This window comes from Perognathus longimembris, chromosome 4 (genome assembly GCF_023159225.1).
Source record: "Perognathus longimembris pacificus isolate PPM17 chromosome 4, ASM2315922v1, whole genome shotgun sequence".
In the NCBI taxonomy this organism is placed as follows: domain Eukaryota; kingdom Metazoa; phylum Chordata; class Mammalia; order Rodentia; family Heteromyidae; genus Perognathus; species Perognathus longimembris.
This window is the reverse complement of record NC_063164.1, coordinates 82352892-82366117: the sequence shown is the minus strand read 5'-3', so window position 1 is coordinate 82366117 and position 13226 is coordinate 82352892. Positions and strand designations below refer to the sequence as shown.

General features: G+C 37.5%; 1 protein-coding gene across 1 annotated transcript in view; it reads left to right on the top strand.

The window, feature by feature from the left end:
• Nucleotides 1–13226, top strand: part of Thsd7b (thrombospondin type 1 domain containing 7B) — an 873729-nt gene that overhangs the window by 381965 nt on the left and 478538 nt on the right. Inside the window, exons 6-7 of the mRNA XM_048345548.1 lie at nucleotides 4587–4742; nucleotides 11823–12020. Of these exons, the coding sequence (XP_048201505.1) occupies nucleotides 4587–4742; nucleotides 11823–12020 (354 nt within the window). The remainder of the gene's footprint in view (nucleotides 1–4586; nucleotides 4743–11822; nucleotides 12021–13226) is intronic.

Sequence of the window (13226 nt, the reverse complement as noted above, 5' to 3'; positions counted from 1 at the left end):
ATTCATCATTTCAGAGAAAGGAACTCAGGTAAATAGAAAAATAGCAATTCTTACTATAGACATCATGTGCTGGAGTTTGGCCCAGGAGAAATGAGGACTCAATGTAGAGTAAACTGTGTAGATCACCCATCCCAGGTGGCCCAGAGAATGAATCCATCTCGCATATACCATGAGATAGTTTTGCCCACATATGAGTAGACATGAATGAAAGAGGTCGACAGGCATCTGAAGCTGAGCAAGTTTGGGGTTTCAGTATCTCCTGAGCGGGACAGGACTGGGTAATGCGTGGAACTGTATACTAGCATTAAGGAGATAATTTAGATTTTAATAAACCAAATTCTACCTGTTGCATTCCTGTGTCCCTTGGGTCTATTACATTACTGATGACCTCCAATTGTGGTTTCTGTGATTCAGAAACAGAATACCTTTCATCCAAATGACCTCATTCATTCTGATCGATGCTTTATGTTATGGAAGGAAATCCTAAAATAAATAGAGGTGAGATTGTTTTCTGAGACAGGGTTTAGGTCTTATTCCTTTCTGGACTTGTAAAATGAGCTTCACAAAATGGAATTCTTTGTAATTCAGTTTTTCTATACAAATAAATTTGATTAATGAAATTAAATTAGCTATACAGCTCACCTCCCAGCACTGACAGTCAGTAGGTATAATAACATCTAATGTTTGCTATTCTTGGGGAATGCCCCCCAAAGCACTCTGAAACTGGAAAGTGTTTTATGATTTATGCATGATTTATTTCTATAGAAAATGCAACCTGTGGTGGGGGTTGGGACAAAGATAGGTTGACCCAAGGACACCAATGCAGTGCCTAAATTAAGCATCTCAGAAATGACACCAGGGACTTGAAGAATTTATTGATATAGACTAGGAACCACTGCCATCAAAGCAGGCAAGTGCTGAGGAGATATGACTGCTCTAACAAATGGCCTTCCCCCTACTCCTGGGCCTCTCATTTGTCACTTTGTAGTCCCCAGGGAAGGCACTACATGTCCTCTTCCAGCATATGGTGTATCTCCTACTTTCAAATCTTAAGGGTATTATTAGCTGCAATGTCCAACACTCTAGTAATTGAAAGTTAAGTATTTTTCAGAGGGAACATCAAGGAATTTAGCCCCGTATTCCTCAGTAATCCTCAACAGTCTTCCAAAATCAAGCCATATACATGTGATGCCTTGTGGACATAGTGTTCTTGACAAGTGCAGTTCTAGCCTGCGTGTCTCTGTTTCCACCTACACTGCTACTGGGAAGCCTTTCCCATGCATACATTGTAGGATCTCTGAATGAGATTCATTATGAGCCTTCTGTGTGCCTGGAAGCACTCACCTTGATGGGTTGAATAGTTTCAGTTCAACAGGCCAGCCTCAGAGGCGATTGTGGCAGCTGCTGAAAGGTTTGCAGCATCATCTCAGCATTGATCCTCATGCACTGTGTGTGAGATGTGGAAGTGACAGAGCCATGGCACAAGGGAAAGAGAAGGGAAGCAGAGCTCTCCTATTTTGGAGGGGCTCATGGACTCCTGTGCAAGTATTGCCAATTTGCATTGGAACACAGACTCGGGTAATGAAGACTTTATCTGATTTGCTCACTTTTCTGATCTCATCAACTATTGCAGTATTAGCATATGGCGTGAAATAGGTAATTGTGCACTAGTTTTCACTTTGAGCCCAATATAGACAAAAATCACTTAAGTGCAACCATTTGCATAAAGCATTTTTTTTACTCATACGTAGGAAGTAACAATAAAAGACTGATTTATCATGCTCCAACCCCGTCCCCCCAAAAAAAACTAAAAACAGGCATTCAGAGCACTGTGTGCTCAATTGTACCTTTCCTATGTACACTGCAGTTGAGGGTCTCTGGAAAGTGTCCTACCTTGTCGTACACATGAGACACTGTGTGTAAGCATTGAAAAGCATCTTGTTCTGTAGGCACTGGAATAGTCTGAACTGTTCTGCAAAGCTCCCCTTTTATGCTACAGTGATGCATTGCCTCAGATTCTTGTTACTCTTCAGAACTATAGGCAAGAAGTGGAGGAGAAATGGATCATTTCACTGAAAGAAGTATTCTGTACATTCTAGTCACTAAGCACAGATGGCCAGATAAATGACTAATGATAAAGTTTTGTAATATTGTAGCTAAGGAAACAGACTCTAGCCAGACTACTTGAACCCAAGACCTAACTCCACCATCCACAATATGAACTTAAGGGCAAATAAAGTAACATTTCTACACTTTAGTTTTTTTCATTTCAAGACCAGGAATAACAATAATAACAACCACAACAATAATAAATCTGTCTTAGTGAGTGGTTCATGCCTGTAATCCTAGCAACTCAGGAGCTGAGATCTGAGGATTGTGGCTCAAAGCCAGTCTAGGTAGGAAAGTCTGTGAGACTTACTCCCAATTAACCACAAAAAGCCAACAGTGGAACTGTAGGTCAACTGGTAGAGCACTAACCTTAAGCAGAAAAGGTCAGGGACAGTGATCCTGAGTTCAAGCCCTAGGACTACCCCTTCCCACACACAAACATGCATGCATATGCATACACACAGAAACACACATGCACACACATAAATAATAATACTATATATTTGAACGAATTTATGTAGGTTAAATAAATGTCAAGCATGTATTATAAATGTTTAACGAATAACTACATTATCAACTGACATGCCCCATTTTCTTTGTTATCCACATCAAAGTTTTATTTCTGGATTTATTTCAGGTTTTCCAGAGCACACATTAACATGCTTTGCAATGGACCTAAACACATTTCCATCTGAAGACATTCAGATTTGTAGCTGTTTGCTTATTTAGTGTTGCAGCATAGCTCTTTCCATTGTCTGTGTTAATATGCTATTTGACCTATTCTTTTAGACTAGGAACTCTATGGAAACAGTTACCACCCAAGATGGCTGATCAGTGGTTTGGAAGGAATGCATAGTTTAGTAACTAAATGATTATCATGTACAGCTTGTGTTTTTACACCTGGGGAAGAAATCACAAACTTCTTTCCCATCTCTCAGGTTCTCTTTTAAACCCATGGATACTTGGTCTTATATTTAATCCTCAATACTGTTCATTCCAGTCATAGTTTTATCATGTCTTTTCCCTCCCTCCTGATAAGCAATCCTCTCTTCCTTGGCCCTATTATGTCCTTTACCTGTCCCTACTACATGGCATGCTCATTTTAACATTTACATTGGTAATCTTGCTTTGGTCTTGCCTTTCATTTTAAGTTAGGTCAAATCCTTTTAGTAAACTGTAAAATAATTAATTGCAAACAAAACATGGTTACTTTTTCATCACCCTTTTCACTTTCATTTGCATAAGCCATTTATATAAGCTTTCTCACTGTTCGTTAATCCACCTCCCCAGCACAGCAAGTTGCATTATTTTTACAACAATATTTTTATTTTACTGTTAATTTGCTCCCCCACCCCAATAGAGCATCTGCCGGTTAGAGCTGTGGTTGATTGCTGCCCTTAAGTCACTTGACCAGTGCAGAGTAGAGAATATGACTCACTGCTCAATCCCTTCAGACCAATTTCCATTTTTGTTTTTCTTAATGTATTTTGAATTGCCCATCTCTATATAAATGACATATAGGAAATCTTTAGAAAATAGTAGGAGCCAGTGCATAAAATAAAACCTTGTGAGTTGAAAGCATTTGCTCACAAAATCTGGATTATTCCAAAACCTTCTCAGCTTGGAGTTACTCTGTATAAGAATATGTACTTGATAGTCCATTTGATATGTCATTTTGGGGAACCCTAATGAGGTAGTATGCTATCATGTCAATAAAGATTACAATCTCGACTTCCTCCTCATTTGTGGGGACACGAGGTCTATACCTCTGAGGGACAGGTGATTACTGCATCTGAAAGGTACACAGCATTGACCAGTCCCCGTGCAGTCCAGGTACAGGTGCATACAAGAAAAAGCTGGAAGCTCCTACTTTTATACTTCCTCAGGGAGACCCTTGAACACTTGGGTAGCCTCAATAATGAAACTGATTTCCAGCAGCCAGTTCTGCAGCTACAGAGCCCAATTTTTCTTATAATGTAAGAACCATTTTTCTTCTGTGTCTTTGCCATCTCCACCCCTCGGGGGAGTCACAGCAGTAGATTGGTTATGCTAAACACTTCACCTCAGGGGTTCAATTTTGATTTTTCCCCTACCATCCCAGTCATTTATATAGTCAAGATAGACTCATCTTGAAACTTCACAAAGCTATTTAATTTTGTTTTAAGTCATCACTCCGGATAATTTGTATCCACGATATTTCTACTGCTCTCTTGGATTCCAAGGGAATACTCTGCAATTGAGGAATATCAAGTGCAAGCCCTTTGGTCACTGTCTCCTTTTTGTTTCCTTACCCTAAATGCTAATAGTACAGAGCTGAGCATGTTTAAATATATTTAGAGACTGCTAATATTTTGTTTTCCTATATCCTGAGTAACCATTAGACTGGTGTAGTGAAGCAGACAATAACACATGAAAATTAGAAACAATTCCAGGATGTCTAAAGAATGTAACATGGGCTTTTATTTTTTGTCTTTCAGTCCTTAGACCTGTTGCAAACACACTATGTTTGGGACCTGCCCCCTCGACCTCTCAGCTCTGCAATGTTCCCTGTTCTACTGATTGTATAGTTTCTTCCTGGTCAGCCTGGAGCCAGTGCACCCATGAAAACTGCCAAGATCCCCAGGGAAGAAAAGGTGAGTGCTCTGTTTACATGTTTGTTACAGATTTTTACTGTGTATGTGTTTATTCTGCTAGTTAAATGACTGACTAAATCTGCTTAAGGTAACATTTGTTTGTAAAATTTAGGCAACCACTCTAGCCAAGCATCACTAAATTACTAGATAGGAGATTGGAGAGATTTCTGTGGAGCAGAGAATCTGGCCTGGATTTTGTTTTCGGGTTAGATTTGCAGTGGTGGAGTGAGTAAATTCAATTTCACATTATACACACACGTACACACACACACATACACACACACTTATATATATCTCAGTATAAAGTATTAATACATACATATCTATCAGTATCAAATGTTAATATATACTAATATATAAAATATATTATATGCATATATTACATTATATACATATATTGATGTGATATTATTTGATACTTTGATTTAAAAACTTAAAGGGGCATCATGTGCAATGCTAACTTTTTAATGTTGTTCCTCAGGCTTAAATGATATCTCCACATTTTTTGTGCTGACTTGATTGTGTGCATCTTTATTGTTTAATTTTCTTCAGCTTTTGCTTAGAATGCATATCACCATCCTGAAAAATTTGTTTCTAGACACAGTTTGCCTTTTCTTTTATTGATCTGTTCATTTCTATTGATATTGTATTCCCTTATAGACTAGTACTATGAAGACATACTTTTAAAAGAGAAATGAGATGTAAGTATGCTAGGTTGGAAGTTAGGTAATATTTTTCTGGCTGTCTCCTAATTACTTTATGTGCACAGAAAAAGCATGTGAACAAGGCTGACAGCTGCAGTCCTGGTGCCCTTTGTAGGGGTTTTTAACCCCCCCCCCCCACCGTGCTGTGGGAGAGATGGGGAAGGCATGCCCTGACCTGAGGAACCAAGAAAGGAAAGGGCCGACAGCAAGGACCCAGCCCTCCCTCACCAGAGGACAATCAGATGCATACAGGATCTCCTTTATTGAGGGGAACACATGTAACTAATATAAGGCACAAGAGCCAAACAGATCAAAGATGGGCAGGAAGGGGAGGGGTGTACGTGCACCTATCTAGGGACTGTGAGGGGAGGCATGAGCCCTCTGTCAGGGCAGAAGAGCCGGGGACCAATCCTAGAGGTGGCCTGATTTTTCATCACAGTCCACAGAACCGCCTCCAGGCTCACCATCAGGCACCATCTTAGCCACAAGTGGCCCCAGGACTGAGAAACAGGCGGGGCCAGGTAGTTTACTTCCTCTTTCTGATGTAACATGTCTGGGCATGTCCCTACACACAGCTCAATGCATCCATTTGAAAACCTATACATCATCATCTCTAGTGTGCTTAGAAGCACACAGATGCACAAGCAAGGTTCACAGCCCATCTACCCAGACTTTACACCATATTATGAATTGTTCTAAGTCAGAAGAGGAAGATGAGCATTGTCTTAGGCAGGAATCCAGTCTTTTATCAAATCATAGTAATTTTTGTCTCAAGAGAACAGAAGTGGGAGGTCTTGCTATTACTTTCTTTGACATTTAACCAGAATAAATGCACATGGAGCTCCATTGGCACAATTGGTTAGCGGGTGGTACTCATACAGAATAAATGCACACAGCTTTGGTGCATAGATACAAATACATTCCATTAAGACTAATAGCAACAGATGTTGTCTCTGTGGTTCACATATGTATAGTCAGGCCTCCTTAAGTCTCTTGTAGTTATAGATAAGCCACCCACAGGCCACTTGCAGGTTCATGGAACAAGTTCTGTGTTCCATCTGTGCCTGACTTGTTACAGCCATTCAGGGAAGCCATGTGAGGCTGGGTCACCGTTCTCCAGACACTCTGGCCAGGGTCATTCCTCTAGGTATTTTGCTGCCTAGATGCCACTTCCTTTATATTCAAAACTGTAGAATTCATAACAATCGAGCCTTAATATTATTAGGGACATATTTGGGTATTAGTGACAGAAGCTCAATTCATACTAATGTAAGGTCAAAGAAAAGACTTTGTAAGTTCATATAGCTGATAACTGAAGGGAAGGCAGGGCAAGGTCAAACATCCTAGAGTATTTCATAGCATGTTGGAATTGAGTAGGATCAGATTCTGTTTTATAGGCCCCAACACATGTCTAATAAGTAATCACATTCAGGAGACTGTAACTCTTTCTCCTGGTTCTTCAGGGCTGAGAATTTTCTAGTTTTAAAGTATTTACTTAAAACAAAGAATGTTTGTTTATATGGTCTTACTAAAACCTAGCTAGACTACCTGGTTATTATCTCTTTGGCAAAGTATGAAGTTTTCCCTTTAGGGAAACAATTCTTTGCCTACAAGGAGACTGATAGTAAAAACTTTCAGTCATCATCTTATTTATTTCTACTGACTGGTAAAGATGAGGTCTGAGACATCCACATTTTCCATTTTGTTTCTGTCCCATGACACTGCCATGGATTCTTCCAGAATCACTGAGTAACACAAATTAAATGTCATATAAATTCCAGGCAAGCTGTAGTTGCAGACATAGAGGATGATGCATTCAGCATTGCTAAACTCTGAGACATAGGTTGGCTGTTTAGCTTCATATTTGAATTCCCTCTTCTGAAGAACTGCAGTAAAATCACTGACAGAAACCCAAGACATGCATATGTTTCTAAATATTTTGTAGTCCTCTATGTGTGACTGTCTATAATATTTTAAATATGTAAATAATATATTACTTATATTAATTAAAAAAGAAATCATATAGCTGGCAATTGGTGGCTAATGCCTATAATCCTAGTTTCTTAGAAGGTTGAGATCTGAGCTGCAATTCAAAGCACTCTATGCAGCAAAATTTGTGAGACTCTTATCTCTAATAAATGATCCCAAAATTGTTGCGTGGAACTATGTCTCAAATGGTAGAGCACTAACCTTGAGCAAAACTCAGAGACAACACCTAAGCCTTGAAGGCAAACCCCAGGATTGGCGTGCACGCATACACACACACACACACACACAGACACACACACACACACATCTATATACACATACATTCCACAAAGAGAGAAAAAGGAAAGAAAGGGGATATGATTTGAGGGAAAACCTAACAACAGCAAAATAAATGTGGAAAGTTGGAAACCTTTTCTTCTCATGTCTTTTTTCCCAGACAGCATCTTTTTGTAGTTTCTTTTTGTTCACACACAAAGAAAAAATATAGTAGAAAGTTGTATTTCTTCTCTATTAAGTTGGAAGTGTTTTATTACCTAATAGAAGAAAATAGTTTTTTAATATAAATTATCTTTGCATAACTATTATTCTCAATCAGACACCTTTCAATCAGGCGTCATTTAAGGTTTGTGGTTGTCAGCTATTCAGTGTGCATTAGAAAATCAGCTGGAGTTCCTAGACTTTGAACCCTTCCATCACATTGGTGACTGACAAGCAACGCAGATCTCTGCAGGTGCTTGTCAAGTGGAGCTAGCATGCCTTTCAGAGGAATTATAAATTGCATCTTGTCTGATCATTTATTGCTTTATCTTGGAGATACTCCTATAGCGTAATTGGAGAAGTATGTAATACAATTAGTTGGGAAGAATGCTGATGGATAACTAACTACACCTAAATGTGATACATATCTTTAAAAGTTCTTGGTATATTGACACAGATGTATCTCACATCTTGACACTTGCAGATAGTATAGAAAGGCAACTTTATAAGGAGGAATCTGATGGAGATTTTTTTTTTCTATATGGTATCCCTCAAACAATTTATCTGCCTACATGGTCAGGGATTTCTTATGTGTACCAATATAATATCCTCTTCAATTGCAGCTCCAAAATTCTCCCCAATTTTCCTAAGAAAAATAATACTTTGTATCCAAGAAGCTATGACTATTTTGATAGTTTGCCTTTGATGTTCTGAAACAAAATTAATTTAGGTAACTACAGGTGTTCAAATAAAATTTCCTCTTATACATAGATCTTTTATAATAATAATGGAGAAAAAATCCATTTTCTGTCCTTATCTCCTAAATAGCCTCCATTGTTCATGAGAAGCTTATAAAATTCTTTATATATTATAGATAATATGTATACTAAAATACTTTTTTCTTATTTTTTATGTCATTGTGTGTGGGCACTTGTATGTGCTGTGCCATTTCTGTAATCATGGAGGAGTCTCAGGAATACGTCATCCTATTAGTGTTTCTTCAACTTATTTTCTAAATGCACCAAAACCTGGGAACAAATAACAGTTCTATCAAGTGCTACTTCTGTAAGAGTTATGGGTGATGTATGGAAACATAAAGTCAATGATTCAGTCTGTTGATTTCTTTGGTTCTGAGTTGTTATTCAACATCTCTCCAAGACAAAGAACAAATGAAATGCTTAAGGTGCCATGTGATTCTCTGATCTTTGTTTAATCTGTTGGATATTTCTTCAAGCTTGTCTCTGAGGTGTCAGCATAGAGACATGGTGGTATTCATAAACCTCCTGTGGAAGTTCACATGAATTCTTCAGATCCAACAGCACAGCAGAAATTCAGTCCTTGGACCCAATACACCCTCCTGAGTCTCATTTAGTTTTCCTGTTTTTGATTAAAATACAGTGACTTTTCTTCTGCTGTCTTCTCTTTCCTTTTCCCAACCCACTACTGTATTCTCTCATTTGCAAGGGTTTTCAGTAGAATTGTATACTCCATCAAAAGTATTGAGCCATAGATAAAAATCAAAACCCTATTACTATTAATTTCAGTGAAGGTGAACTGAATCTATGGTCAGGAAATGATGGTTGTAATTCTTCTATTTAGTACCTAACATTCCATTTTCACATCTGTCAACTTTTAGTTTTAGAGAGTAATACATGCTATATTTTGGGATTATTTTATGAAGTGGGGCTAAACTACAACATAGACAAAAGTTGATTTGGAGAGGGGGAAAATTCATGGTTCATTTTATACCCATGCACATAATCAGTAATAAATAACAGCAATAAAGGAAAGTAATAAAATACTATTTAGCCTTATCTTTCATATAAATAAAATGGGGTCTGTAATTTAAATATAGTTTTGAGGTAATTTATAGTAATATAAGTAAGGTGACTGTCCTAGATTTTCCTATGGAAGCTGAATTTACACATACCCTTTTTACTTGTTGTCTTATGTGCTCCCTGAGGAAAACAAACAGCTAAGCCTCTGTCTTCCTGTGGTATCTCACAATAGAGGACAATGAACTCTTCATACTTATTGAATGATATTGCCCCATTGAACTGGAATTTAGTCAATAAAGTGAGTGTTTGGCAGACTTAACTACAGTGAACATAGTTGCTGCATTGCTTTTAGAACAGAAAACTTGGGAGAAGTCTAACATGTACTTGTAGGCAACAGTGTCAGTGTGTGAATAAAGTACTAACAAGAATCCAAGGTTTTTGTTTTATGCTGAACTTGTGATGTGATTGGATCCCAGTTAGTCCTCACAAGGGCAGCACAAATGAAAGCCGGAAAGAATTTATCGACTGAGGCAGTGCAATCTATAGATTCACAGAAAGATGGATGCAGTTGATTTATAGAGGAAAACTGCACATGCTTCTCAATGGCATAGAGCTCAGGAATATAACATGCAGAATTCCTCAACAGAGGCTGCAAAGATTATGTGCTTTACTCTTTTCTGGTTGCCAAACAGTGTAAATCATGAGAACCAATACTATGTTTTATTTAAATATAAAAATCTACAAAAGTGCAAACATAAGCAGCATACTAGAGTTACATTAGACGAATAGAGGACATTTGAGTTGCATGGCAGCAAAACTTGGAAATCCTTGCAGGTTTATGTTCACCCAAGTCTAGTTCAGAGTCCTGTGTCTTGTCAACATCTCTTCTCGTGAGGGTCCTAGAAAGGTGTTGAGCCTTTTTATACATTTTATTTTGGTTGGTTAATTATATAACCCTAGAGCTATGATATGAGAAAGCAGGCACACCTTTCTTTTTATTTAATCCTAATCTCAGTGTCATGAGAAAAGTCACCTTTGGCTGAATCATGATTTCAAGCATGTAGCTGGTTCTTGAAGTGAGATTCTAAGAGACTGCTCTTTAAATTTTTTTCCCTAAATTTTCTGAACTTCAAAAGGTATATAAGAGGTTACAATTTAACATGTCCATCTAAGAGTATAGTGTTTCTTGATCATAGTCACTTCTACCATTTTCTTCTATCTCATCTATTCTCCCCACTCCAGACTCATTTATAGGGAGGATTACCCAAGAATAAGGAAACTAAGTTTAAGGCTATGCCTTTTTATCTACATTTGCAGCCCTGTAATACTGTACTTCTATAAGCAAGCTTGGATCTCTGTGGTGTTCTGAAACCATGAGACCATTTCATATTAGACTCCTTGGCTGTGATATTTAAGAAGAACCCCTCTTCCTCCCACAACATTTTGAACTTTGAAACCTTTCCATCTTATTACTAATGATGATACAATTGTAAGAAGCCATTAAAAACTACAAACCAAAAGGGCCAGAAAGTGAAAAATCCAGACTGGGTTATTGACAATATTAGATACATGTTATTTATTTTATTATTATTACACCTGGCTTATACTATTTTATATCCAACACCCATATTGTAAACTCTTGAAGACATATTGTTCTGTACTCCTTTATTTCTACCCATTCTCTACTTTTTTTTAAACTTCTAATCCTTCCAATTCCTATAACATAGACATCAAGACAATTCATTCTTTCACTGAGTACAGTGGCACTCGACATGGTCCCAGCCAGCCTAAGAATAAGTATGAGACTTCATTAAAAATACAAGAAATGTATCCAATGCCTAATGTACGAAACTGTAACCTCTCTGTACATCACTTTGACAATAAATAAGAAACAAAAACAAAAACAACAACAACAACAAAAAACTAAAGCCAAATGCCTGGGTATATATGGGCATAATTGGTAGAGCAGCTGCCTAACAAAGATGACACCCTAAGTTCAAACTCAAAATTGAAAACAAATTACTGCTCCAAAGTTACACACATACAAACTTTTCATCTTTACTTAGCAGCTGCTTTCCTTTTGCTGGGTAAGAATAGAATCTTGTGAAAGCTTTGCTCTTTTTTTCTTTTAGGTTTTAGAATGAGGCAGCGTCGTGTCCTTCTGGAATCTACAGGGCCTATGGGCCATTGCCCTCACTTGGTGGAATCTATTCCTTGTGAGGATCCAATGTGTTATCAATGGCTGGTATCAGAAGGAATCTGTATACCTGATCATGGAAAATGTGGCCCAGGACATCGTATACTGAAGGCTGTCTGTCAGGATGTAAAAGGTATGATGCACTACAATTGTTGAATAACATCCACAAATGACACATTGCTGCTCACCAAGGGTCATTCCTGAGGGAGACAAGCACAGTCTTTCCTGTCTTTCAAAATTATGGTTCAGTCAAGTGTCACATTTCTACAAAGTGGGCTTGATCACTTTGTGTGGAATTACATGTTCCATAACACAAGAGCATTGTTAATGAAACATAGTGAAACCACAGGGTTCTCTGGAATCTTGGATTTTGTCATGACAAATAGAAAACAGAATTAATCTGGATGATCTTAAAAACCGATTAATTGCAGTTTTATTTGCTATGGTTGAGTTCAATATATAGCATGCTTTTAATATATTATTAACATGACCTTGTAAAGATGTCAAGGTTAAAAAAAAAGAAAAAAGACTGAGATCTTTTTGTTTATGTTTCATTAGATTATAGCCAGCTCTAAACATAGCGCTAACATTATTAAAGAAGTGTTTTAAAGTATAAACTGTCAAGATTTCTAAAACTATTAAAAATGATTTCATTCCTTGATAACAAAACTTTGGGGACAATGGTTGCTGAAAATGCAGGGTAATTTTAAAAATATGTGAGTCACATGGCAATGAGAAAAATGACATTTTACATCTTTATCCTGGAGATGAAAAGGAATAGAGTCTCTTGGGAGAATATTGAACACATCTACTAATCAGTTCTGCCATGAGGAGCCCCACTTACAATGCTCTTGGTATGTGGCATGAAATGTTTTGACATATGGAGCAAAGGAATCCACAGAGCAGAAGGAAATTATAAAGTGGAATATTAACATTCACACATGGTTGACATGCAGCAGAATGTTTTCTCCCCTACCCCATCATCTTTTCTTCTCTGTCTTCTGTCTGTGTTATTTCATTCTTTCTTTTAAATCACTGTCATAATTAGGCAGACATGCATTTATATCAAATGATTTAGTTGGTTACCTTTAGAAACCAGATGGTTGTTTAATTAAGTAGAGGGTGACAACAGATTTTAATAGCTATTGTAAATGGTTAAAACAATGCTGTCTACTTGTACAACTAAATGATGCTTACATGTGGAATCTTGTACAATTTAGAAAAACAAGCAAATATGATCATGTTTGTGTTGCCTTTTTGTATTAAGTTCATGTTTATAATCAGAAATACACAGTTTTGGTTTTTATACTTGTTTCTTGGCATAGTGATTCTAATTTCT